The 26,430-nt window shown below is 41.4% G+C and overlaps 2 protein-coding genes across 2 annotated transcripts; both read right to left on the reverse strand.

Annotated features, from left to right (window-relative positions):
* Positions 1–849: 849 nt before the first annotated feature.
* On the reverse strand, positions 850–6,092 carry ilvbl (ilvB (bacterial acetolactate synthase)-like). The gene is made up of 14 exons (XM_028420637.1): positions 5,662–6,092; positions 5,010–5,211; positions 4,616–4,743; positions 4,280–4,530; positions 3,960–4,059; positions 3,777–3,874; positions 3,530–3,666; positions 3,311–3,445; positions 3,042–3,156; positions 2,787–2,956; positions 2,553–2,623; positions 2,335–2,406; positions 2,059–2,164; positions 850–1,936 (listed from the first exon to the last, which is right to left on the reverse strand). Exons 1-14 carry the CDS (start codon positions 5,773–5,775, stop codon positions 1,758–1,760), a joined length of 1,878 nt encoding a protein of 625 aa, XP_028276438.1. The 5' UTR covers positions 5,776–6,092; the 3' UTR covers positions 850–1,757.
* Positions 6,093–6,840: 748 nt separating this feature from the next.
* On the reverse strand, positions 6,841–24,004 carry LOC114445075 (lymphoid enhancer-binding factor 1-like). Its single transcript, XM_028420024.1, has 6 exons — positions 23,919–24,004; positions 23,699–23,770; positions 22,617–22,770; positions 7,075–7,182; positions 6,936–6,981; positions 6,841–6,855 (listed from the first exon to the last, which is right to left on the reverse strand). Exons 1-6 carry the CDS (start codon positions 24,002–24,004, stop codon positions 6,851–6,853), a joined length of 471 nt encoding a protein of 156 aa, XP_028275825.1. The 3' UTR covers positions 6,841–6,850.
* Positions 24,005–26,430: the final 2,426 nt, after the last annotated feature.

A 26,430-nucleotide genomic window follows, 5' to 3' on the forward strand; every position in this document is an offset into this window, starting at 1 on the left:
AGTTCAAATATTAGAACAATCCTACTAAAAATGACTTTTAGAGACATTTTCTGGGATTTTTTTCCAGGCGCACAGTGTAAAAACACTACATTTAATAACTATAATTATGTCAACACAACTCTAATCTATTTAAATCAATCTGCAGTCATTAAAAAATACACAGTGACTTTAAACTTTAAACCAAATTACTGTTGGCCGGCACAATCTGGCTTCAGAAACTCTGGCTCAAATTGGCTCCGATTCAAAAATCACTAAATTATTTTATTTAAAAATATCTCCCATCAGTTTTTAAGGTGTAATTTGCCTCATATTTTGTTTTCTTAATATTTTCCTGGTTTTCCATCTGAAAATTAGTTAGATGAATAAAAAGATATTAAAACCTCAGACATAGGTAAATAGGCTAAGTAGTTGTGGTTGGCATGATTGACATGTCCTCCACTTGTCTGTAGGTAACTGGGATCCAGCCCCCCATGACCCTGTTCAGGATAAGCAGGTTCAGGCTTGTACCAGCTTTTCTGGCTCTCCTGGAAATTACACGGATGCAGTGGAGTCATTTGTCATTCTACTTTGGCACTAATGCCAGAAAAAGCAGAACCTAATTGAAAAACAAAAGAAGAAATTTAGTTATGCTGGAAGCTGTTAAATACATAATTTTTTCCCCATGATAGATGAGCAAACATTGAAAGGTCAGCATGATTTACTTGGTATATCTAATGCTAGACTGCCATCTCCTGTTTAAAAAACAAACTGCACTAAAAAGCAATGGGGTAAATTCACAGCAACTACACAACACAATAGGAAAATATGTCACTGTGCATATCGATCACAGTCCTTCGATCAACAAAAGCATCACTTAAATTATTATTTTAATTTATTTGAGAATTGAAACATCAATATTTCATAATGAAAAGTTTGACACACTTTCCTCAAACAAAACCCACACAAAACAATAACAGACGACACATGGGTTCCCCTGGTGGGTAAGTCATAGTGCAATACATGTGTGTAGGCATACGTAAAAAGCCCATTTCACTGCATACAAGTTAGTATTAAGTATCATTTCACCACATAACCTAATCAGCATACATATTATTGTATGTGAAGATACAGTCAAACATAATAAAGGCATACCATCTGTCAACATTCAAAAAGTATTTTATGAACTGTTTTCTCACATGATTTTCTGATGAATATTTCCTTTGTCCTCATAAAGGGACAGGAGAGAAGGCATACTGGTCACACTGGTCATATTAATTTATACTGATGTTTGCAAAAGGTGCATTAGGCTGTTTAAACTGACAAAAAAAAAACATAAATAAATCACAAGATTTTCATCACTCACTACTTCCCTTTTAAAAATGCAGCATTTATTCTTGAAAGAGCACAACATGAACATGAACCTGAAATCAGCATGATACAGCTTTTGTTTCTCGGCTGGTTCGCAGCTTTAGTCATGGATAAAACTTAATATTAAGAAATTGAAATAATAGCCAGTAAGTAATAGCCATAAATGTAGTTTCCCAGGTGTGTTATTGGTAATTTTTTTACTTATCAGATAAAGAAAATAAGTGAATTTGATTTTCCACATTGTGAATTGTAAAATATGGCTTTAAGGACACTGAAGATTAGCAGAGGTCTGGTCACATTTAAACTAAACAGCATTCTTTGACTTGCTGAGATCCTTCATAGATCCTGTCTATGAAGGGAGACTTAGTTAAAGGAAAAGTATACAAGGTTACTGCATATACACAGCTGCTCTACACAGAGATGGAGCCTTCTCTAAAGTTAGTCTTTCCTATTAGGACATTGAGAAGCATAGCCTTGCCCTCCTGGGTCTCCCTCTGAGCCTGCTTAATGATGTCACTCAGCCTGTCCTCATCTTCACGGCCTACAAGGAAGCCCTTACCACCGTAACCATCTGCCACAGTGTGATAATCTGACAAATAAAAAGAACACGATTTACCAACTATCCAATCATGAATATATAACATACACACATGGAATTCAATTTGTGTGCATCCTACAAACATGAGATAAGGACAATATTCTTCGCAGTACCTGTAAAAGCGAGGCCACATGCCACATTGCTGCCAAGAATAGGAACCTGCTCTCTAGATATCTGACTCCAGCATGCATCATTTCCAACCACAGCTATAACTGGTGTCTAGGAAGAGAGAAAAAAATCTGATGAAACCGATGATTACTGATGTTGTTTGACAGGTTCTCTTCTCATCTTCTCTATATGTGAGCTTATGACTGTACACTTACTGTTGTGTGGATCGAGCTAATTACATACAGTATATGCAATGTGAATGTTGTGATGAATGATTTTACCTTGTGTCTTGTGAATGTGTCAAACTCTGCAACACTGTATCCTAGGGATCCATCGCCATAAACAATCCACACCTGAAAAACACAAAATAACACTATTACTGTTCAAACTGATCCAACAACAACAACAACAACAACAACAACAACAACAACAACAACAACAACAACAACAACAACAACAACAACAAACACTTCTCTAGATGCACATGTCAATGTTATACCTCAGATTCAGGTCGGCAAAGTTTGGCCCCCAGGGCAAAACCTCCTCCGACTCCTAGAGTCCCAAAGGCACCTACAGGAACACATAACAGTAAAAATGTCATGGTTACAATTAAATTATGGTAGACACAGAATACAATGCTATGATAAAAATGAAACACACTCATCCCCTGTATACACTTCTTCTTCATGTGCCTCCAAACAAACATGGCTGATGCATACTGATGATGTCTTACCTGGATCAAGCCAGCACAATGGTCCTCTAGGTCTCATTATGTAAGCAGCACTTCCTACGAAATCTCCACCATCTGCAACAATGATGCTGTCCTCAGCCATCAGCTCATCCACACAGTGGAGCACCTTCAGGGGGTTTAAGTGGTGTTCAGTTTTTTCATCAGCTTTAGCCCTGTAATGAAAAAAGTTGTAGTTACAGAGAGCATATTTGGCTAAGGTGACACATTTCAAATACTTACTGTAACACTGATACACACCTGTTTGCATTTTCTTTGGTCACATCTCCAGCTTTAAGGCTCTGAGGCCATTCTTGTGGACAGCGATGGCCTTTAAGCCCATTGGAAAGGCGCACTAAAAATGAACCAGCATCACCTAAAACATAATATATCGACATTTTACACTTAAAGGAATGTATATGTTCTCTGGCCTCTTCAAGTTTTTTTCCCTTCTTTTAAAATGTTTATTGTAAATTTACTAATGCGACCTTCTTACAGGCCTGGATGACGGTGGCAGATTGTAAACATACCCTGAATTGCTACAGTTGGTTTCCAGAACATATCAGAGTTTTTCAGCAGTTGGGTCTTGTCTCTGTTCACAGCAATGATCTTGCTGCGTCTGCTGAGGACTCGGCCATAGCTCAGCCTGAAGTCACACACAGTGCCTGCAGAGTCAAAACACAATGTTGTTTTTTCCTATTTTCTCTTAATTTACACTAATTTTAGCCATTTGTTTTCTCTCATTTGACCTGCTAAGAGCACCAGGTCTGCCTCCTTTAAAGCATCTCGTCTGTTCTGTCGGATGTGGATCGGGCTGTCTTTACCCAGCATGCCGCGAGACATGCCTCCAAGAAAGCAGGGGATACCCAGATCCTCCAACGCCTTCCTATAAAGCACAATATAAATCATTTAACCAAATTTTTAACCACATTTAAGTGATTAAAAAAAAACTTGCTTTACATTCTATTTGAATACAGAAACACAAAAATTCTTCACCTGATTTCATCAACCGGTGTTGGGGGCAATGTTGCTTGGCTACCCAGCAGAATAACAGGTTTCTTGGCTCGACTTACCAGCTCAATGCACTTTTGTACCTTGTACATTAAAACATTTAAAAATGGTTTATGATTCTTAATATTGTGTTACAGGTGGCACAAAACATTTCAAACAAATATTTACTTGATCATCTGTGGCATTAGGGATGTTGACAGGAAGTGGAAAAACGTCTCTGGGCTCCCAGGCTCCAGCAAAGAGGTTCATGAGGTGGTTATTGAGGTACCTGAAAAGAAATAAAAATCTTATTTCTTCTGTCAATATGTTGGTGCACAAATAACAATCAACAGTTGCAAGTTGCAAGTCAAATAATAGAATAGAAGCCCTGAGAATAAACAACAGTAAAGAAAAACGTTAAATGCCAGAAATAATTTTATTATACATGAACTACATGTATGTATCATGTATAATAAGTACAGTGTATACAGGACATAGGGATAACCTACCATGAGACAATTTTTCCCATGAGGCCTTTGGGAGGGGTTTTAACAGCAAACTCTTTAGACACCAGGTGGTAAGGGTACAGTGTGTCAATGGGAAACTCTATGAAAACAGGACCAGGTGTTCCAGACTGAGCGATGGCCAGGGCCTTCCTGACTGTAGGCACAATCTCCCTGACAGTCCTGACGGAGGCACAAAACTTACACAGCGGCTTAAAGAGGGACATCTGGTCAATATCTTGTAGTGCTCCTCTGCCCTATACCACAAACACACCCAGTAGGCATTAAAACCCAGAACAGTTCACTTCTAATTTATCATGCCTGCAACTATACGATTTTTACCTGAAGTAGTGTACCAGCAGCTCCTCCTATAAGCAGCAATGGAGATTCAGCCATCTGAGCATTCTTCACTGCAGTCACTGTGTTAGTGAGGCCTGGCCCTGCAGTCACTGCTGCTACGCCAACAGTACCTGGTCCAGAAACAAGAACACATTCAACTCTGAGTGAATGTACTAAGAGTTTTGTTAACTTGTTCCAAACTGCTCACCATACCAGAGAACACTCTACAGCACACCTGAATGTAAACATTGCATTGCAAATGTTGTTAGATACACCTATGTAGCTACACTTTACCATATCCACAACACACCCATTTACTTCATTCTCTCCCTGTTAACCCTACCTGTGATCAAAAAAAAAGGGAAGAAAGATACTTGGATTTACTTTAATTCCGCACCTGAGAGCCTTGCCACAGCATCAGCAGCGAAGACAGCAGTAGCCTCATGCCTGGTGTCCACAATGCGGATGCCAACCTTCTCACAAGCCACCAGGATGGGTGAGATGTGCCCACCGACAAGAGTGAAAACATACTTGACACCATGGGCACGGAGGACCTCAGCCACACTTTCACCACCATGCCGTGGACTCTTTGTCTCTGTCTAAAGCAAGTGACAATAAGCAGAGAACAGAAAACAAAATTCAGACATATCTATTTTGTAAACTAGTAAATCTGTGTTAATATAGATAAACAGCTGTCACTGTGAGCTGATGTCTCCTCCTCCCGGTGTCACACTATCTCTTCACTCCACTGGCCTTTCATATTTCACAATAAGATATTGTTATGGCCTGCAATAGTGATGAGCCTCTGGGCTTTGTGCAATCCCACTAACTGCCTGCCTGTTTTGTGATAGCCTTTGTGCTGCAAAGCCACAAAGGAGGCTGGTCAAAGTTTACCTTACTTTAGCCCAGCTTACCTTTCACCTGCGACAGCCTACAAAAGGTGTGCAGGTGCCAAGTAGGCAAATAAAATACAGGCGTATTTGCACCGATTAAGCTTTAAAAGACAAAGGTACAGAAAATTATATTACAATGACATTGTAAACACTCACCTTGTGAAACATTTGGTAGACTAAGCCAAGTTTGTAGGCTGCAAACACAAGCCCACCCAGCACAATGCTCGCTGAGCATCCAAGAATAGTGCAAATGGCTCCAAACGACTCCATGTTCGAATGCGTAACCAACCCCTTATTTATTTACAGACAAAAAACTAGCTAAACTTAATATCCAAAGACTACTTTTAACTCATTTAGTTCAGCACTGGTTCAGGCTAGGCTAGGTTACTGAGGAGCTGCTCTTATAGCTGCTATACACCCATTTCAAAGACGTATCTTTGCTAGTGTTTGCTCAAAAACTGTATAATATACAGTTACAAAACAAACTATTTGAAGGACATTTAGACGACTCTTCTGAAAGTTGACAGAACCCAAAGCTCCTTCCGCAACTGCTGCTCCGACACAGGAACCGTGGAGGATCTATACAGGTCAAGCTAGCGCAAGGCACACGTGCAACTTCCGGATAATTGTTTTTTCAAAATAATGGTCGATTTTTGAAGATCACACATTTACAACATGTGCTTGATATGCATGATCATACCCATGTTTATGTATTCCTGAAGAGACAAACACGTGGCTGTTGAGTGGATTAAATGAAACATATTTCACCAAACAACAAATCATTCCATAGACATAGTCCCGAAGTGTGTGAAATTCGTCATTATTTACTATAACTCCCAAGTGTTATATATGTTGAACAAACTTTATAGTTGATGAGATTTAGTCGATTTATTTTGGACATAGACATGGCTCTGCTATAGATTTGCAGAAAAAACACAAATCCTTTTCTTCAAAACTTCTTTAAGTATTCATGTGAATGTTTAGCACATAAACCCCAATTTATGATACAGTGTAATATTTAAATCCAGTCCTTTTATTTAAACTTTCAATATAAAAAAAATCAGTTGTCACATCTCTGCTAAGAAGGCAAAAATGTGTGACTTCCTTGACACCACATATGAACTATATTTATGAACTTATAGATAAGGTTGATTTGTTTTTCCCATAGATGTGGTCATTGGTTATTTCTCTGAGATAGCTGCTCTTGAAGAGCTACCTAGCTCTTTAATTGATCAGTAACACAGTGTGTATGCAAATACAAAATAACTATTTACAAGATAAAAAAAACACAAAAAGGCAAAAAACTATTTACAGAAATAAACTTCTTTACATGAAGTCCGTCCTCTCAGTCTGTAGAAACACAAACACAAACATGTTCAGTCCTCTGTGACACTTTGTGTGTGTCCACCTGCATCAAACAGCATATTTACCTGTCGTGGCTGGAGCCCTAGTCCTGACCCTTTTTCTTTTTTTGCCCTAAAATCAAACACATCACACACATTACACTCTGTTTTCACTGTCTGTGGAGGAGTTGTGTCTGTGTGTTGTATGTGAGCAGAGTGTGCTTACATAGTTGTCTGCAGACGACCACTCTGGGTACAGCTGGGCGTGGAGCCACCGCTCTACCTCGGCCTCCTCATGGTATTTCGCCTGCTCCTCCTTTGATAGTGAATTCCACTGTGGACAGACGACAACTGACTGTCAGTACATGTACTAAAACACACCTGCAGGCTAGTAGTACACAGTGATGTGTGTTTCTGCTGTGTGTGTGTGTGTCATAAAATCAGAAAAGCCTTGTTAATATTGATGCCTGTGGCCATTAATTGAACTGCAGTCAGCATTCTGAGGCTCGTAGTGTCAGATCAGTGCTGGCTAATAGCTTCCAAAATGCAGTGGATGACAGCAGTTCAACCAAACTCTTGATCCAGAGTGTTTCTTACCATCTGTCCCACAGCTGCACACAGCCTCACTGCTCTTCATGCCCTTCTCAGCAGAGACCTTGGGCCTCTGCTCATTGAGGAAGAGCATGAAGGCGTTCCTTGGCTTTTTAATGTGCGGCTGTGACGCTGATTCATCCTCATGTTTTCTTCTTCTACAGGGACAAAACAGGAAAAACAAAAGTGAGGACACAATATACCACTGTGTGCACATGTGAGGACACAAGTAGGCTACATTATGACATTAAATACAATTCAAATTCATCTCTGGGAAGCTGTTCAGCTGCATTAAAGCCCAATACAAAGACAGAGATTATAATAATGATCACACAGACCTGAACACCTGATCATTGATGATTTCATCATGATCAGTCACATTCAGTCCAAAAGCAGCATCAGCAACTTACCTTGATGTGGTGGGGAGGGGAGGAGCAGCAGCAGGAGGAGGAGGAGGAGGAGGAGGAGCAGGCTCCACAACAACAGGCCAGTAGGACAACTGTCCGCTCCTTTAGACAGAGACACAGATGTCCATGTTAGACAGCAGCAGCCATGTTTAATCATTCTTTTGTTTGTGTGATTTACTTACGGTTCAAAAACAGAAACAAGGACGACGTTGTCCGGCAGCTTCACCGCTGGATGTTGACGGGACGGAGTCCCGATCCGATACTTTCAGGATTCCCTATAAAGGCACTCATTGCAGCAAAACCCGTGTATGTGTGTGTCTCTGTGTCTGTGTCACACCGGGAGATTTGACAGACGCAGCAGCTCATCGAGGTCTCGAACCCAGGACCTCTCGCACCAAAAGCAACTGTCATACCCCTACACTACAAGACGAAGAGCCACCCTGCACAGAAGGCATTAACTTTGACAGCCCTAATAAATATATATCCGAGTCCTGATCGGGAGGTAATGTCCGATCGAGTCTGAAATCACGTACTCGGGCCGATTTCCGATCACGTGATCGGATCGGGACATCCCTACTTTCTGTACTCTTGCATTGATTTAACAGCTGTAGTACAAGTTCCTTTGCTGATACAGACGTTACATTATATTAAAAACCACCAACAGCACTTAGGAAGAATATCTGTGTGTACCATCAAAGTGCATCATTCAGTTGTTACAGAGGTCAGATCACTACATTAGTCTAAATGAGTTTAAACTATCTGTTAGTATTTACCAAATTCAGTTGTTCTGTGGTTGTCAATCTGTTGGGTTTTCTTATTTCTGCAGGAGCTTAAAAAAAGCAGCTTTTTGCTGCGGCACGAGCAGTTGGAAAAATATCATCTGCGCGGCGGTTTTTATGTATATTGTAGATCACTGTGTGCAGAATTGGCAAATTAGCGCCCCCTGCAGCTGTAGGCGCCCTGATGCTGAGAAGCTGTGAGAGGAGGGGAGGGGGCGCGCGGGACAGCTCACCTCTGGGTCTCCAACCGGAAGGACAGGGAGTGAAGGAGGGAGGTCTCACTCCGTCCTGATAGCGTGCGTCAATGTTTGTGTATTGCAGCGTGAATGATCGATCGTTAAGATCATTAAACAACACAGAAGTTTTGGGGCCAAACCGGACAGACAGCAGAGCTGCGGGCAGAGAGACAGAGGACTGTATGCTGGACTGAGAGTTTGATGCTGCGCGCTGTGTTTTTATAATGTCCATTCCTGATGCACTGCTCTGGCTGGTCGGTTAGCTAACAAGTTAAGTCCATAAATAAGTCCGTCCATCAGGCTGATTAACGGTAAACTAAAGTAAGAAGACTGCTCACTGTCAGCTGGTTTTATGAGGTAAATACAGGGCAAAATGTGGCAGTGATTATTTTTCATCCATATTTATCATCCATTCAGCCTCTCTTCACTGACCCACAGCCTGGACCATCACACAGGTATCAAAGTCACTAGTTGCCCAAAGTGTGTACACATTACAACCTTTTATGCTTATTAAAATCTGAAAGCACTATCATTGATAACAAAGAATTATATTTATGTATAAAATATGCAGTCCTGTTTTAGTACAGTGAAATATTTAGTTTTGTCTGAATAAGCAAGGACATATGTTTGATCCAGTAAAATTGTAGCGCTCTAGTTTACATGCCTTATATTAGTTTAATTAAAAAAATATAGACAATGGGGAATTTCTTATTTATATTAATTATCATCATATTATCCATTTTGCAACGTGTCATGTTTGTCCTCTGTAATGTTTGTGCATATTTGTTCCTCTGTCTCTCCTTCATCCTCTCTGTCCTGTTTCCCTCGTCTTCTCCTCTCCTTCAAGGTTCTCCTTACGAGCCGGATCCTGCTCAAGGTTTCTTCCTGTTAAAAGGGTGTTTATCCTGACACTGTGGCTTTTAAGGGGGATCAGGCTCTGGGTCTCTGTGAATCGCTTTGAGACAAAAAAAAAATTATCTGAAAGAGTGAAGGAAAACTACATATATACCTACATGTCACAGATTATTTAAAATAGTTCAAGAAAGCAGATCATGTTGATCTCTTTACAGTTTCTGAGTGCTCTGTACCTGATTCTCTCCACTTCTAAGCCAAGGTGCTGGGAGATACAGGAAGTGCTGGGGACCAATGTGCCAATAACGTCCAAGATTCTGCCCATTGATGAATACAACTCCTTTGCCCCAACCCTACAGAGAAATGCAGTGTTATCATCATTCAAGTGACTGTGTGAAATGTCTGTTTTAAACTATAATCAATGACCCTGAATTTAAATGCATAACTAGCACTTGGACTCACTGGAAGTCTGATGAAAGTGTCTCTGGGAGGTCCCTCCACAATGAGTCTAGCCTGGATGAATCCTGGGACGGCGGCTGACTCGATGTCAGTCTTCCACTGCCCTGAATGTGTTAATCTAAAACAGGACAGCTACAATTTAATTTAAATCATGCTGATCACTAGTGATTTCTGATCACTGATTACTACTGAAAACCAAAATGTTTTAGCCAATAATAGGTGCATGAATATCTAAAGATCAACATCCTATATTCACATGATAAATAAATAAAATTACCTATCAGCTCCTCATCTTGAACAGACTCTTTGTCTAGACATGTTAGAGTTTTGACAAGATGGAGGACTGAATTCATGCAACAAACCTTTTTATAAAGCCTGGCTTCATGTCAAAAGAGAAGATGGTAAATCCTCTCAGAGGGGTGTAATAACAAATCATCAGGACAGGCAACACGGACTCTGTTCACAGACACCTGCATCTCTGAATGGCCCAGGAAGGAGTTACAGTCAAAGTGATGCCACAATGAAAAATGTTCAAACGAAAGTCAAACACACATAAGCAGTTCACAATGGGACCGTCAAAGATTCAGAGGACTGAACTAAACAGCACAGCACATGGCAATAAAAGGTAGAATACCACTCTTCCACAGTTCTCCACAAGTAAGCTCAACATCCTGTCTTCCTTTGATGCACAAAACATGAGTACCACACTCAGAAAATCATCAGGGGAAGAGCATCCATCATGATACAAGCAGCTTACATGAAAAGATCACAGAACAAAAACATGTAAAAACTGTCCATACCTTGCTATCAGTGCAAGCTCATGAGTCTTGTAGTCCAAACTACCAACATCCTGTCTGTCCACAAAAACCTGGAGAACATTGTCAGTCACAGGATTATTATTTCAAATGCTTTATTCATGTTTGCTCAAGACACAGTAATCACTGACTCACTTTTTGCAGTCTGTATAGTTTCTCAGTTTTTTCACCTGCTGGCTCCCTTCTTCTTATTCTCGTGTTAAACAAGCCCCCGATCTAAATTAACCAATCAGACAGCAGCTTTTGAGATTGGCAGCAGAAATACAATAGAAAAACACCACAGGACTGTATACAGGACTATAAACATTTAAAGGTAGGGTAGGAGATTTCATTCTGATGCACTTTTTGTTAAATTAGTGTATCTTCTCTTCACAATCCAATAGCAACCAATTAGTTCGGCAGTTTCGCATTAAAATGAAGAATATGAATCATCTGTGGAAGCTATAAAATGCTAAAAACATCAGCCAATCCTCCGGGACGACCCTGTGCGGGGTATTGGCTGGTTGTCACTCTCTTCCTGCTCTGCACGCACCAGAGAGGTACGTGCATGATGGCCGAAGTCACAGACCGCAGCTCGTCTTCAGGTAATGCCCGTCCATGTGATTGGAGGCGTAGAAAGGAGGGGATCCAAACGCAGATCTCAAGGTAAGTGTCTTTATTACAAAAAATCAAAGATAACGAAAATTGTCCACAGAGGAGGAAAAACGCTCATAGGTGCAGGTGCAGGAGGTAGGATGGGTTGCTGGTTCTCACCGGGCAGGAGGTCTCCTGAAGAGAAAATCAGGTGAGTTAATCCACACAAATGATTCAGCGAACTGTTGCCTTCTGGCAGACGTTACAGACAGCGTATGCATGTTTTTTTAGGCTATGACTGGGTGTGTATGATGTTCTTTTATGTATTTTATCTCACTATGTCGATTCTTATTGTTTTATTAGTTTAATCATTTATTTATTGTTTTTAGCAAATTAGACCTAAATTATATATATATTTTTACATCAACTGAATGAATGATACACTGACTGGGGAGCACTTTAAATTTCGTTCTTGTGACAACGATATGGAAGAGGATTAGAGCCACTAAAAATACAAAAATTGTCATGACAGAAAAAAATTTATTTTGACTTTCAGAATTCAGAATTCTGACTTGACCCACGTGCAGGTGAGTGAATGCCCGTTTTATAAATTCCAGCTGTCACTACCTTCGTGACACAAACATTTCCCATCACCATGACAACCAGACCTAACAAATAGACAAACAACTCAATAATACATGATCACAATATATGGCTCCTACAGTACACCTGCGCCCACAATACAGTACACACACTCTCTATCTCTATCTTCATGTCCTTTTCAGCAGCGTTTTTGATGTGCGGCTATGATGCCGATTCGTCTTCATGTTTTCTTTTTCTACAGGGACAAAACAGGAAAAACAAAAGTAAGGACACAATATACCACTGTGTACACATGTTAGGACACAAGTAGGCTACATTATGACATTAAATAAAATACAATTCAAATTCATCTCTGGGAAGCTGTTCAGCTGCATTAAAGCCCAATACACAGACAGAGATTATAATAATGATCACACAGACCTGAACACCTGATCATTGATGATTTCATCATGATTAGTCACATATCGTCTAAAAGCAGCATCAGCAACTTACCTTGATGTGGTGGGGAGGGGAGGAGCAGCAGAAGGAGGAGGAGCAGGAGGAGGAGGAGGAGGAGGAGGAGGAGGAGGAGGAGGAGCAGGCTCCACAACAACAGGCCAGTAGGACAACTCTCCGCTCCTTTAGACAGAGACACAGATGTCCATGTTAGACAGCAGAAGCCATGTTTAATCATACCTTTGTTTGTAAGTAAGTAAACTTTATTTATACAGCACCTTTCACAGATAGGATCACAAAGTGCTTTACAAAATGCAGTTAAAACCAAACTACCATATTAAAATGAAATAAAAACAACACAATAAAACCCAGTCATCTAAAAGCTTGTCTGAATAAAAGTGTTTGCGTGATTTACTTACGGTTCAATAACAGAAACCAGGATGAGGTTGTCCGGCACCTCCACCACTGGATGTTGAAACTGAGGACACAAATGTGGAGGTGATTAGACAAGTTGGTGTCCTCTGTCTGCTAATGTGTCATAAGGATCCCGCTGAGGCTCAGAGAGTGTGTATTCAACTGTAAATCTGATTCACTGTTACACATGATCAGCCTCTGTGGGTCTGTGATTAGACTGTGTGTGGTTACTGCATGTGAAGCAGGGACAGGTGGAGACATGGTCCACAGTGTTACTGACAGTTCTGATTACTGTTACTTCAAAAAGGTGTTTAGTAGTATGTAGTGTTTCATTTTGAAGGTTTCTTGTGTTTCTTACTCCGTCCTCATGAGGTCCAGCTGTGTCTGCTTCCTAACTTGTGTACCTTGTGTTTTTATACTCAGCCCTTCCTCTTGTCTGATGCTGCTGTTTCCAACAACCAAACAACATGTATTAGTGTGTTTATCGAGGGTCTTACTGTGTTCCCAGGTGAAGCTGCTGCTGCTGCTGTGGAGCTGCTGCAGGAGGGGGCAGGGGACTCATGATGGTACTGCAGAGAGACCGGGAAGATTGAGCAGACATAACACACTCAGAGTCTGCCTTATTTTGATGTGGAAATAACTAAATGGTCAAAATTCAGATTTTTTTGTGGGTCAGGTGTTTTTGTCTCTGTCCCTGACCTCCACTTTGTGTCTTACCTGTCCCTGGCTGGCTCCAGTGTCCAGCTGTAGGTGGATGTCCGGTGCAGCAGGCACAGGAGGAGGAGGGGGGTCGGATGCACCATTTTGAAGCAGATCCAGAACCGCTGCTTCAAGAGTGGACACAACCTCCTCCCACTCCATCTCCTGCACCATGCGCTCCACTATAGGCCAGAGGTCCATTTTAAACTGTGCAGGGAACATTTGAAACAATTTGGTTGATTTTGGTTTTACATATGTTCAAACTATGGATCAATGAACACAGTGAAATGTATTATAATTCAACAACTAGAAAAGGGCTTTTCCTGAAGAAAATGCAAGTTTGATTGCTGCAGCTGATGTAGAATAGAATAGAATATACTTTATTAATCCCCTTGGGAAGGTCCCTCAGGGAAATTTGGGTACCAGCAGCAATACAACACCGACAGTCAGAGCAAGAGTTAAATAGAACAAAATAAAGAATAAAAGATAAGAGGAATTATGTACAAACATTACACAGTAGCATAAATGGTAATGTGATATAGTGCAGTAAATGTAAAGGAATTATGTACAAACTTTGCACAGCAGCATAAATGGTACAGATGGATTTTGAACATATAAATTATTGCATGTGTGATGTATCAGGTGGGCTGTACTCCTCCCTCCTTCTCCCCCTCCTGCCAAAAGCAGAGTTGTAAAGTTTGATGGATCAGGGGACAAAGGAGTCTCTGAGGCCCCGTTCACACAAAATGTGGCTTAAGCAGGATTTGGCCGCATTCAGATCAATCCAGATGTGTTTTTTTCCTAGTGTGAACACCTCCAATCCAGCTGAATCCAGTTTGATTTCACCCTTCCACCCTCGAGAGGTGGATCTAGCAGGATTGGCTCAAATGTGGCTCAGGTGTGAACGCAAATGTGGCTAGCGAATCCTGCTTGCCACATTATTAGCCATATTACCAGGCGCCACCTAGTGGTTTGGAGAACAGCAAACACGCTGGATGAAGCCGGATTGAGTGCGGACACAACTGTGTGCTAGCCAGATTTGAAAATAGGTCTGAACGCATCCAGCTTAAAGGCTGTCTGGGCTCAATCCTACTCTAGCTGGAATGACTTTCTCCAGTGTGAATGGGGCCTGAGTCTGTTGGTCCTGCTGTTGGGGAGGAGCAGCCTGTGACTGTTCAGGCTCCTCTAAGCACTGATGACAGTGTGCAGAGGATGACTGGCATCTTCCAGAAGTTTTCTTAGTGTTCTCCTCTCTGCCACAGTGACCAGGGAGTCCAGCTTCATGCCGACCACAGAGACGGCCACCTTCTTCCTGTTGAGGGCAGCTTTAACATCTTGTGTTACCCAAGTTTTATTTGGGTAACAGCGGACAGAGTTGTTTGGGGAGACTATGTCCAGGCAGAAGTTAAGGTAGTCTGTCAGACAGTGAGTCTGCTCCTCTATGTCCTCGCTGTGTGTTTTCAGCAGTACATCCCCGTCAGTGGTGACAAAGCAGTCCCTCAGGGCATCCTCTGCCTCAGGTGACCACTTCCTGATTGAACGAGTGGTTTTAGACATCCCTTTGACCAGGGGGGTGTACTGTGGCTGCAGGTAGACCAGATTATGGTCAGACTTTCCAAGTGGGGGGTGGCTCTGTAGGCATCCTTCACGTTGGCATACAGCAGGTCTATTGTTCTGTTCTGCCTTGTGGGACAGTCTACAGCCTGGTAGAAGGAGGTCAAGGTGGGGTCCAGGGAAGCATGGTTAAAGTCCTCAATCCGGCTTCATCCAGCGTGTTTGCTGTCCTCCAAACCACTAGGTGGTGCCTCGTAATATGCAGAGTCTGTTCACACCGCGGTAGGACCGTGTGCGCATGCGTTTTTTTGTCCCGTGTCGCGCCCCGTGAACCGGAAGTAGCACATCGCTAACCGGAAGTAGCATGTCGCTAACAGGAAGTAGTGTGTCGCTAACCGGAAGTAGCATGTCGCTAGCCGGATTCGCTCGCCACATTTGCGTTCACACCTGAGCCACATTTGAGCCAATCCAGCTAGCCGGATTGAAATCAAACTACAAACTACAAATCAAACTACAGCCGGATTCGAGGTGTTCACACATCTGGATTGATCAGGATGCGGCCAAATCCTGCTTAAGCCACATTTTTTTTCCCAGTGTGAACGGGGTAATAGACTTCAATGTTAAATGGCTTTTGAATTTTTATTACTATTTTGAAAACGAAACATATTTGAACAAATCCGAATACAAGTTCAATAGCCCTCGAAGAGCTGAACAGAATGATGTCTGAACGGTTTGTGTAGCTGAAAGCATGTGGAACTAGATACATGTCAAAGTTGAAGGTGGTTTTGAAGGCTCCTCCATAGACTCCCATGTTAGAAATGATGCAGAAATTGCTTAATATTTGAAAAACGTTTTGAAAAAGACAGAATGTCCTGTGAGATGAACATTTTGATCGTTGAATGGCTGAAATCGGTCAATGTATGCTGAAGATACGCTGCGCCAAAAAAACGCATGGAAGTTTAAAAAGATGAAAGAAGAGAAGAACAAACAAGAGTTTGATTGTTTCCTAGCAACAATCAAACTAAATATGCTGCTTCTTGTGTCAGCCTGTCACCCTGGTAACAGCCCTGCCTGCCTAATTAAGCCCTAATTAAGACACCTGTGTGATTCTTCTTATACTCTTCTCAGGGCAGATCCCACATATTTTAATGGGGGTTGCACCCTCTGAACAATTTCTTTTTTTGTCCAACCCGAAGCCTTCAGATAGAGCAGCATCTCGTGAGCATTTCAAGACTAAAATGGAGTCTGTAGCTTGAAATTTGTAGGAAGGGATACATTTGGCAGATGACCCTCATTGAAAAGTTCTCTCATAGACTTCAATGTTAAATGGCTTTTGAATTCTCATTAATATTTTGAAAATGAAACATATTTGAACAAATTTGAAGTTTGAAGGTTTGTGTTGCTTAATATTTGAACAACTTTTTTTTAAACTTGAAGTTGAGAGTGTGAGAGTGAGATAAACATTTTGATAGTTGAATGGCTGAAATCGGTCAATGTATGCTGAAGATACGCTGCACCAAAAAACATACAGAAGAATAAGAAAGAAGAAGAAGAAAGAGGGTGAAGAACAAGAGTTTGATATCCTAGCAGCAATCAAACTAATAATATCATTAAGTGGCTTCACCTACAAATGAAAATGCTGCATCAATAATGAATTGAAAGTGTCTCTGTTAGTATTTACCAGATGTGGTCAGTGATGGCTGTTCACCAAAGGGTCTTCTGTCTGTAATGGCCTGTTAAATATATAGACAGTGTGATGTCTTATACGTTTGATTGCCGTTGCTACCTCACCCTCTTTTTTTAGTTTGATTGTTGCTAGGCAATCAAACTATTGTTCTTGAAGAACAATAGTGAATATGACACATTATATGTGTCATATTGATCATCCTTCAGCTGTATACTACTTTTCCACATTCAAATCACACAACCTGAGCTTCTTATAAGCCTATGGTATTATTCCAGCCTCTGACCTTTCATATGGTATATTCACAGGCTATTCTTTAAGGTCATGACTTTACTGTTCTTGTCTTCAGCAGTGTCTCTTTCATATCTTCATGATATTAAGATTTTCTACTTTTCAAAATAAGAGCTTCATCTTTTCAAATTCTTAACTGTGTTTCAGCAAATTAAATTCAGATTGCTGATTCTCCAGCAATTCAGAGCAATCCTTCACATCAGCGTTAAAAGCAATGCTTTAGCTGCAGCAATCAAACTTGCAATCTTCTTCAGGAAATTACCCATCACACTTTTAAATGTAGACTATAAAATATTTGCATTTGTTTACTCCAGGCGACTAAAATCTAGTCTTGGAGATATTATAAATGAATGCCAAACTGGTTTTATGTACAAACTACACATTAGTAACAATATTAGACTAATCTTAGATTTGCTTGACTACTCTGAACGTGGAATCTGAAGCAGTTATTGTTTTTCTTGATTTCTACAAAGCTATGACACATAGAACACCCCTTTATTTTTAAAACATTAAAATTAATGAGATTTGGAGAAAACTTTATCTCAGTAGTTATAATGTTATACAAAGACATAAATAGTAATTTATTAATATACCCTAACACCTCAAAAAGATTTCCAATAAGTTGCTCAGTCCGTCAAGGATGCCCAATCTCACCATTTCTGTTTTTGATTGCAGTAGAACTCCTCTCTCTCCAAATCTTAAATAATGATGATATAAAAGGTTTAACCATATTTCATAAGGAACTTAAAATCATACAACTGCTCTACTTGATATTGATAATGATACAGCTCTACTTTTGAAAGATAAACATCAGATTGAACCAATTAATTAAGGATTTCTCTAAAGCTTCACGTTTACATCCTAATATTAATAAATGTGAAATCTTATGTCTTTATGATACAGATTGCGAAAACATATGTAACATCCAAGTTAGGAAAACTGTTAAATACTTAGGCATAGATATCACTAAAGATGTGGCCTATAGGCAACAGCTTAACTTTAATTCCTAGACTTAAGAAAACACAAAATATTATATATATAATATCAGAGTAGTGAAATATGAAATAGAAATATATAATAAATATCTAAATACCTAGATAGCATTTAAATCCCTGAGTTGTATCTAAAGAAGAACATATTTACTACTGTATAATCCTTTACATAGTGAAGAGCATGACATAGAATAGAATAGAATAGAACAGAGTAGACTTTATTAATCCCTTTGGGAAGGTCCCTTAGGGAAATTTGGGTAACAGCAGCAATACAACACCGACAGTCAGAGCAAGAGTTAAATAGAATAAAATAGAATAAAATAGAATAAAATAGAATATAGTGCAGTAAAAAATAAAAGATAAGAGGAATTATTTACAAACATTGCACACCAGCATAGATGGTCATGTGATATAGTGCAGTAAATGTAAACAAACATTGCACAGCAGCATAGATGGTACAGATGTATTATTGCATGTGTGTTCTTCCCTCCCTCCTTCTCCCCTGAGGTACTTGTAGTTGCCTACAATCTCCACCTCGTCGTCCCTGATGGTCACTGGACGTGGCTGTGGGCTGGACTTCCTGAAGTCGATGACTAGCTCCTTAGTCTTTGAGACGTTAAGCTGGAGATGGTTCACCTGACTCCAGGTGACAAAGTCGCTGACTACACTTCTGTACTCATCCTCTCCATCATCCCTGATACACCCCACGATGGGTGTTTCATCTGCAAACTTCTGGATGTGACACAGTTCTGAGTTGTAGCAGAAGTCTGAGGTGTAAAGGGTGAAGAGGAGAGGGGCCAGCACTGTCCCCTGGGGAGCTCTGGTGCTGCTGATTACAGTGTCTGATGTGGTGTCCTTTAGCCTGACGTAGTCTGTCCGTGAGGTAGTCAGCAATCCAGGACACCAAGTAGTGGTCCACTGACATCTCCCTCAGTTTGTCCAGTAGCAGCAGGGGCTGGATGGTGTGGAAGGCACTTGAGAAGTCCAGAAAAAAAATCCTCACTGTGCCCCTCCCTTTGTCCAGATGTGCTTGAACACGGTGTAGGAGGTAGAGAATGGATGTACCAGTATGAATCTACAGTGTCTGAGTGACTGTTCAGAGTTCAGTAGTTTGATTGAGACAGGCAGGAATGACTTCCTGTGTCTCTCAGTGGTGCATCGCGGGAGTCGGAGTCTGTTGCTGAACGAGCTCCTGTAGCTGGTCAGCACAGTGTGGAGTGGGTGAGAGGGACAGTCCAGTATAGTCTTTATTTTGGACAACATCCTCCTCTGACACACCTCTGTCAGAGAGTCCAGGTCCTCTCCCACAACATGGCCACCTTCCTGATGATTCTGTTTAGTCTGTTTCTGTCCCTCACCTTCAGACTGCTGCCCCAGCAGACAACAGCATACATGATGGCACTGGCCACCACAGACTCATAAAACATCCTCAGCATCGTCCTGCAGATGTTGAAGCTGCCTCAGAAAGTAGAGGCGACTCTGGCCCTTCCTGTAAACAGTGTCCACGTTTTTCCTCCAGTCCAGGTTGTGGTCCAAGTACATTCCCAGGTATTTGTACTCCTCCACCATCTGAACACTGACCCCTTTGATGCTGCTAGGGGTCACTGGAGCCTTTGTCCTCCTCAGATCCACCACTAGTTCTTTTGTCTTTGTCACATCTAGCAGTAGGTGGTTGCTCTCGCTCCAGGTGACAAAGCTATCTACCATGGATCTGTACTCCCTCTCATCACTACCAGTGATACATCCAACCACTGCAGAGTCATCAGAGAATTTCTGGAGGTGGCAGGTCTCTGTGCAGTAGTTGAAGTCTGTGGTGTAGAGTGAAGAGGAAGGGAGAGAGGACGGTCCCCTGTGGAACCCAGGTGTTGCTGATCAGTCTGTCTGACATACAGCTCTGTAGGCGTACATACTGTGGTCTGCCAGTCAGATCGTCCACCATCCAGGACAGCAGTGGGGCATCCACCTGCATCGCTGTCAGCTTCTCAGCCAGCGGGGCCGGCCTGATGGTGTCAAAAGCACAAAACACAAAAAAAGTGATTCTTACAGTGCTTGCCAGCTTATCCAGGTGGGTGTAGACTCTGTTCAGCAGGAAGATGACAGCGTCCTCAACTCCTAGGCGGGGCTGGTAGGTGAACTGGAAATGCTTTATTTATTTATTATTTATTTATTTATTCATGGTGCTTGTACAGTGTGTGTGTGTCTGTGGGCACTCACCAGTGTGCTGTCTCTGATGTTATTCCTGGAGTTCAGGGCTCCTCCACTGGTGATAGTGGTTTCATACAGTGCATAACCGTATGACTGACCACTGTTGTTGTTGACAGGCAGATTCTCCATGTTCACCAGCCTCTCTCTCTGCAGCGATTATTGTTTATCAGTTTACAAGGTAAGGCTAACGGTTATAAAGCTAGCCATTTGTCTTACGACTCCTAATGTGTGAACAGATAAACACCCGCCCACTGACACATCATATGTTTACAGTTTGCTAACTTTCTGTTTGCTCCGTGTTTGAATGCTTTTTTATACTATTGTAGCACTGTGCCGTTCAAACAGATCAGCCGTGCACTTTCACCTGTCTCACCTGCTGATCCCTGGACATGTTTCCATAACAAGTTAACCTAATAGCTGCCGTGCATTTTAAGGCTTGACTTCACTGCTCCTCTGATCAGGAGGAGATCAATTTATCTGTGTCTCACTGTTAAAATGTGGTAGTAGAGCCCAAAAGGAGCTGTGTGATATGAAGAACTGTTTGATTACATGCAGCATAAATGATGATGATGATTATTATTATTATTAGGATACACACCTGCCATTACCCAAAAGTGTGGCTTCACTTTTACGGTTACATTCAAATGCAATGGTGATAACTCATGAGAGGCACTCCTGCAGTAATAGCCACCTTTTTGTCTTATGGTTTACAGAAGCCATTGTTTATTTCAGATTTTGTAACATCTGTAAGATTTGCTTATCTTGATGCTTCATGTCATCAGATATATATCCAGTGTATGACCACATGGTGAAGTGACTGACAGCCAACTTTGTGTGTCCATGCAGACCTGAAAACCTGCTGATTTGTTCAAACAGAGCTTATGAGGCAATATACAAGAAGGGACAGAGTCGCCTGTATCTCCTAAGGAGACTCAGGTCCTTTAATGTCTGCCAGACCACGCTGCAGATGTTTTACCACTCGGTGGTCTTCAGTGCCATCTTCTACGCTGTAGTGTGCTGGGGCAGCAGGATGAAGACGGCTGACACCAACAGACTCAACAAGCTCATTAGGAAGGCTGGCTCGGTACTAGGAGTGGAGCTGGAGTCTGTGGTGGAGGTGACGGAGAGGAGGATACTGAGGAAACTCCTCATCATTCTTAACAACAGAATATGTCTGTATTTTTTACAGTGCTATGACATTTGAAGCTAGTATTATTGTGTATCATTACACAAATGGACTGCATTGTAAGATAAGATGTAATATTTCAATCTAGTTAATGAAAATAAAATTTAAACAAAGTTCTCGTTGGCTGTCTGCTTTATGGTTACAATATTTTGTCTGTTGTAAAAAATGGCTTCCCTATATAAGTGTGATGTATCAGCAAATAAAGAGGATTTGTCAATTTATAAACAAGATTTATTAAAAAAAGTAATAATAAAGAATTAAAATAAAACTATATACAATATAAAATCAGAACAAGAAGAAGTTTTTGTAAATTAAATGTAAAATAACTATTTACAAGAAAAAAATTGTGAACAAGCAAAAAAAACTATTTACAGAAAAACGAAGGAATTTGGGAAATGAAGTCCGTCCTCTGTAGAAACACAAACACAAACATGATCAGTCCTCTGTGACACTTTGTGTGTGCCCACCTGCATCAAACAGCATATTTACCTGTTGTGGCTGGAGTCCTACTCCTGACTCTTTTCCTCTTTTTGCCCTAAAATCAAACACATCACACACATTACACTCTGTTTTCACTGTCTGTGGAGGAGTTGTGTCGTAGTTGTATGTGAGCAGAGTGTGCTTACATAGTTGTCTGCAGACGACCAGTTGGGGTACAGCTGGGCGTGGAGCCGCCGCTCTACCTCGGCCTCCTCATAGTACTTCGCCTGCTCCTCCTTTGATAGTGACTTCCACTGTGGACAGACGACAACTGACTGTCAGCACATGTACTAAAACACACCTGCAGGCCAGTAGTACACAGTGATGTGTGTTTCTGTTGTGTGTGTGTCATAAAATCAGAAAAGCCTTGTTAATATTGATGCCTGTGGCCATTAATTGAACTGCAGTCAGCATTCTGAGGCTCGTAGTGTCAGATCAGTGCTGGCTAATAGCTTCCAAAATGCAGTGGATGACATCAGTTCAACCAAACTCTTGATCCAGAGTGTTTCTTACCATCTGTCCCACAGCTGCATTCACAGCCGCACTGCTCTTCATGCCCTTCTCAGCAGAGACCTTGGGCCTCTGCTCATTGAGGAAGAGCATGAAGGCGTTCCTTGGCTTTTTAATGTGCGGCTGTGACGCTGATTCATCCTCATGTTTTCTTCTTCTACAGGGACACAACAGGAAAAACAAAAGTGAGGACACAATATACCACTGTGTGCACATGTGAGGACACAAGTAGGCTACATTATGACATTAAATACAATTCAAATTCATCTCTGGGAAGCTGTTCAGCTGCATTAAAGCCCAATACAAAGACAGAGATTATAATAATGATCACACAGACCTGAACACCTGATCATTGATGATTTCATCACGATCAGTCACACATTGTCCAAAAGCAGCATCAGCCAACTTACCTTGATGTGGTGGGGAGGGGAGGAGCAGCAGGAGGAGGAGGAGGAGGAGGAGGAGGAGGAGGAGGAGCAGGCTCCACAGCAACAAGCCGGTAGGACAACTGTCCGCTCCTTTAGACAGAGACACAGATGTCCATGTTAGACAGCAGCAGCCATGTTTAATCATACTTTGTGTGATTTACTTACGGTTCAATAACAGAAACCAGGACGACGTTGTCCGGCAGCTTCACCACTGGATGTTGAAACCGAGGACACAAATGTGGAGGTGATTAGACAAGTTGGTGTCCTCTGTCTGCTAAAGTGTCATAAGGATCCCGCTGAGGCTCAGAGAGTGTGTATTCAACTGTAAATCTGATTCACTGTTACACATGATCAGCCTCTGTGGGTCTGTGATTAGACTGTGTGTGGTTACTGCATGTGAAGCAGGGACAGGTGGAGACATGGTCCACAGTGTTACTGACAGTTCTGATTACTGTTACTTCAAAAAGGTGTTTAGTAGTATGTAGTGTTTCATTTTGAAGGTTTCTTGTGTTTCATACTCTTTCCTCATGAGGTCCAACTGTGTCTGCTTCCTAACTTGTGTACTTTGTGTTTTTATACTCAGCCCTTCCTCTTGTCTGATGCTGCTGTTTCCAACAACCAAACAACATGTATTAGTGTGTTTATCGAGGGTCTTACTGTGTTCCCAGGTGAAGCTGCTGCTGCTGCTGTGGAGCTGCTGCAGGAGGGGGCAGGGGACTCATGATGGTACTGCAGAGAGACCGGGAAGATTGAGCAGACATAACACACTCAGAGTCTGCCTTATTTTGATGTGGAAATAACTAAATGCTCAATATTCAGACTTTTGTGTGGGTCAGGTGTTTTTGTCTCTGTCCCTGACCTCCACTTTGTGTCTTACCTGTCCCTGGCTGGCTCCAGTGTCCAGCTGTAGGTGGATGTCCGGTGCAGCAGGCACAGGAGGAAGAGGGGGGTCGGATGCACCATTTTGAAGCAGATCCAGAACTGCTGCTTCAAGAGTGGACACAACCTCCTCCCACTCCATCTCCTGCACCATGCGCTCCACTATAGGCCAGAGGTCCATTTTAAACTGTGCAGGGAACATTTGAAACAATTTGGTTGATTTTGGTTTATGTTCAAACTATGGATCAGTAAACACAGTGAAATGTATTATAATTCCACAATAATATCATTAAGTGGCTTCACCTTAACTTACAAATGAAAATGCTGCATCAATAATACTCCAACATGGTTTAAGAATTGTACATTATACTCAAAGAATATATTTACATGAAACATTTAGGGAGAATATTCATGTACATCAGTTTTAAGAGTATTATTTAGCTCTTACAGAGGTCACATCAGCAAATGAGTCTGAATGAGCTGAAAGTGTCTGTTAGTATTTACCAGATGTGGTCAGTGATGGCTGGTCACTAAAGGGTCTTCTGTCTGTGATGGCCTGTTAAATATATAGACAGTGTTATTATTCAAATAAAATGCTGTTAACATTGATTTTATCTTAATCTGCTACAAATCAAAATGCTGTATCAATGATAATAATCCCATATTTTATTTTATTTTTAGTGATTATCCATAATACTCAAATATTGAACCCTTTGTGTTAGGGATGTCCCTCAAGTCCGAGTCTGAGTCATTTGATTTTGAGTATCTGCCGATACCGAGTCCCGATCCGATACTTTCAGGATTCTCTATAAAGGCATTATAGCTCATTGCAGCAAACCCCGTGTGTGTCTGTGTGTGTGTCACACCGGGAGATTTGACAGACGCAGCAGCTCATCGAGGTCTCGAACCCAGCACCTCTCGCACCAAAAGCAACTGTCATACCCCTACACTACAAGACGCAGCGCCACCCTGCACAGAAGGCATTAACTTTGACAGCCCTAATAAATATATATCCGAGTCCTGATCGGGAGGTAATGTCCGATCGAGTCTGAAATCACGTACTCGGGCCCGATTTCCGATCACGTGATCGGATCGGGACATCCCTACTTTCTGTACTCTTGCATTGATTTAACAGCTGTAGTACAAGTTCCTTTGCTGATACAGACGTTACATTATATTAAAAACCACCAGCAGCACTTAGGAAGAATATCTGTGTGTACCATCAAAGTGCATCATTCAGTTGTTACAGAGGTCAGATCACTACATTAGTCTAAATGAGTTTAAACTATCTGTTAGTATTTACCAAATTCAGTTGTTCTGTGGTTGTCAATCTGTTGGGTTTTCTTATTTCTGCAGGAGCTCAAAAAAAGCAGCTTCTCTCTCTGTGTACTTGCTGTGGAAATGAACAATATTCAAAACATAACATAACAACATTCTATGGTTACTGTGCTGCTGTGACTTTTTAAAACTTCAAAGCAGTTGCAAGGCAACAAGTCCTATGACATCATTACATAGAATTATTGTACATTATACACAAAAACTCACAGTTAAGAGCAGGAGTGAAATCTGAATCCTTCTGTTTTATGTACATTTTCAAAATGAATGAAGAATTTGTCTTTATAGTTATTCATATAAGTGTTTTAGCTTTAGCTACAGTGTGTAGTGTATGTGTGCATTACTTTCAGCTGGGTTTGCCTGTCATGATGAGGGAGAGTTAACTTTGTACAAGCAGTGAACTTCAGGAACTTTGCAAACCAGTGCAGCCAATATTAGGAAAGTGTCACTGTATAGGCTCATAATGCTCAAATGAATAGAAACTTGCAATAACTCCTCCTTTGTTCAGGTTTAATCCAGAGTGTTATCTGTGTGTGTGTGTGTCAAGGTGCAAAAGGGGAGTTTGTAAACATCAACAGTCTTTCCATGGTCAGGATTTTCAGCAAACAGTATTTTGTCCTCCACTCTTTGTCCTTGTGACGGCCCTGTGTTGGCCTCTCAGGGAGTGTTGTTGCTGCTGTCTCTCTGCCCTTGTGTGTGCAGGAGATTGCTGGGTGGAGCTGATCCTGACCTTATGCAGCTCACCTGTGCTGACGAGCTGGAGACGGTTTAAGAGGACCCAGTCTGTTTGCTTCACGCTCTCTCTCCCCATCTGGCCTACTAGGAGGGCTGCTGCCCTATCTGGCCTGCTGCAGGCATGGCAGTCATTTTGCTTGCACATTTCCTTATTTGTCAATTGTTGGTATTCAACTACTTTTCTTTCTTACAATAAATGGTAAAATGGTTGAAGATCCAGGTGCAGACTCGAATGACAATTATTTATTTTGTAGAAAACAAAAGAACAAAAAACTTCCAGAAGGAGAAAACGCTACTGAGGAGCAGGTGCTCTAGAGGCGGAGCGGTGTCTAAAAGAGGAACAGGTTTTAGGATGACGAGGAATCAAAAGAGGTAAGTTCAAAAGCAACACGTGGTACCATGAGGTAAGCTGAAGAACTGACGACAAGTAGAGGTGAGGA

The sequence above is a fragment of the Parambassis ranga genome, chromosome 13 (genome assembly GCF_900634625.1).
Source record: "Parambassis ranga chromosome 13, fParRan2.1, whole genome shotgun sequence".
Classification (NCBI taxonomy): Eukaryota; Metazoa; Chordata; class Actinopteri; family Ambassidae; genus Parambassis; species Parambassis ranga.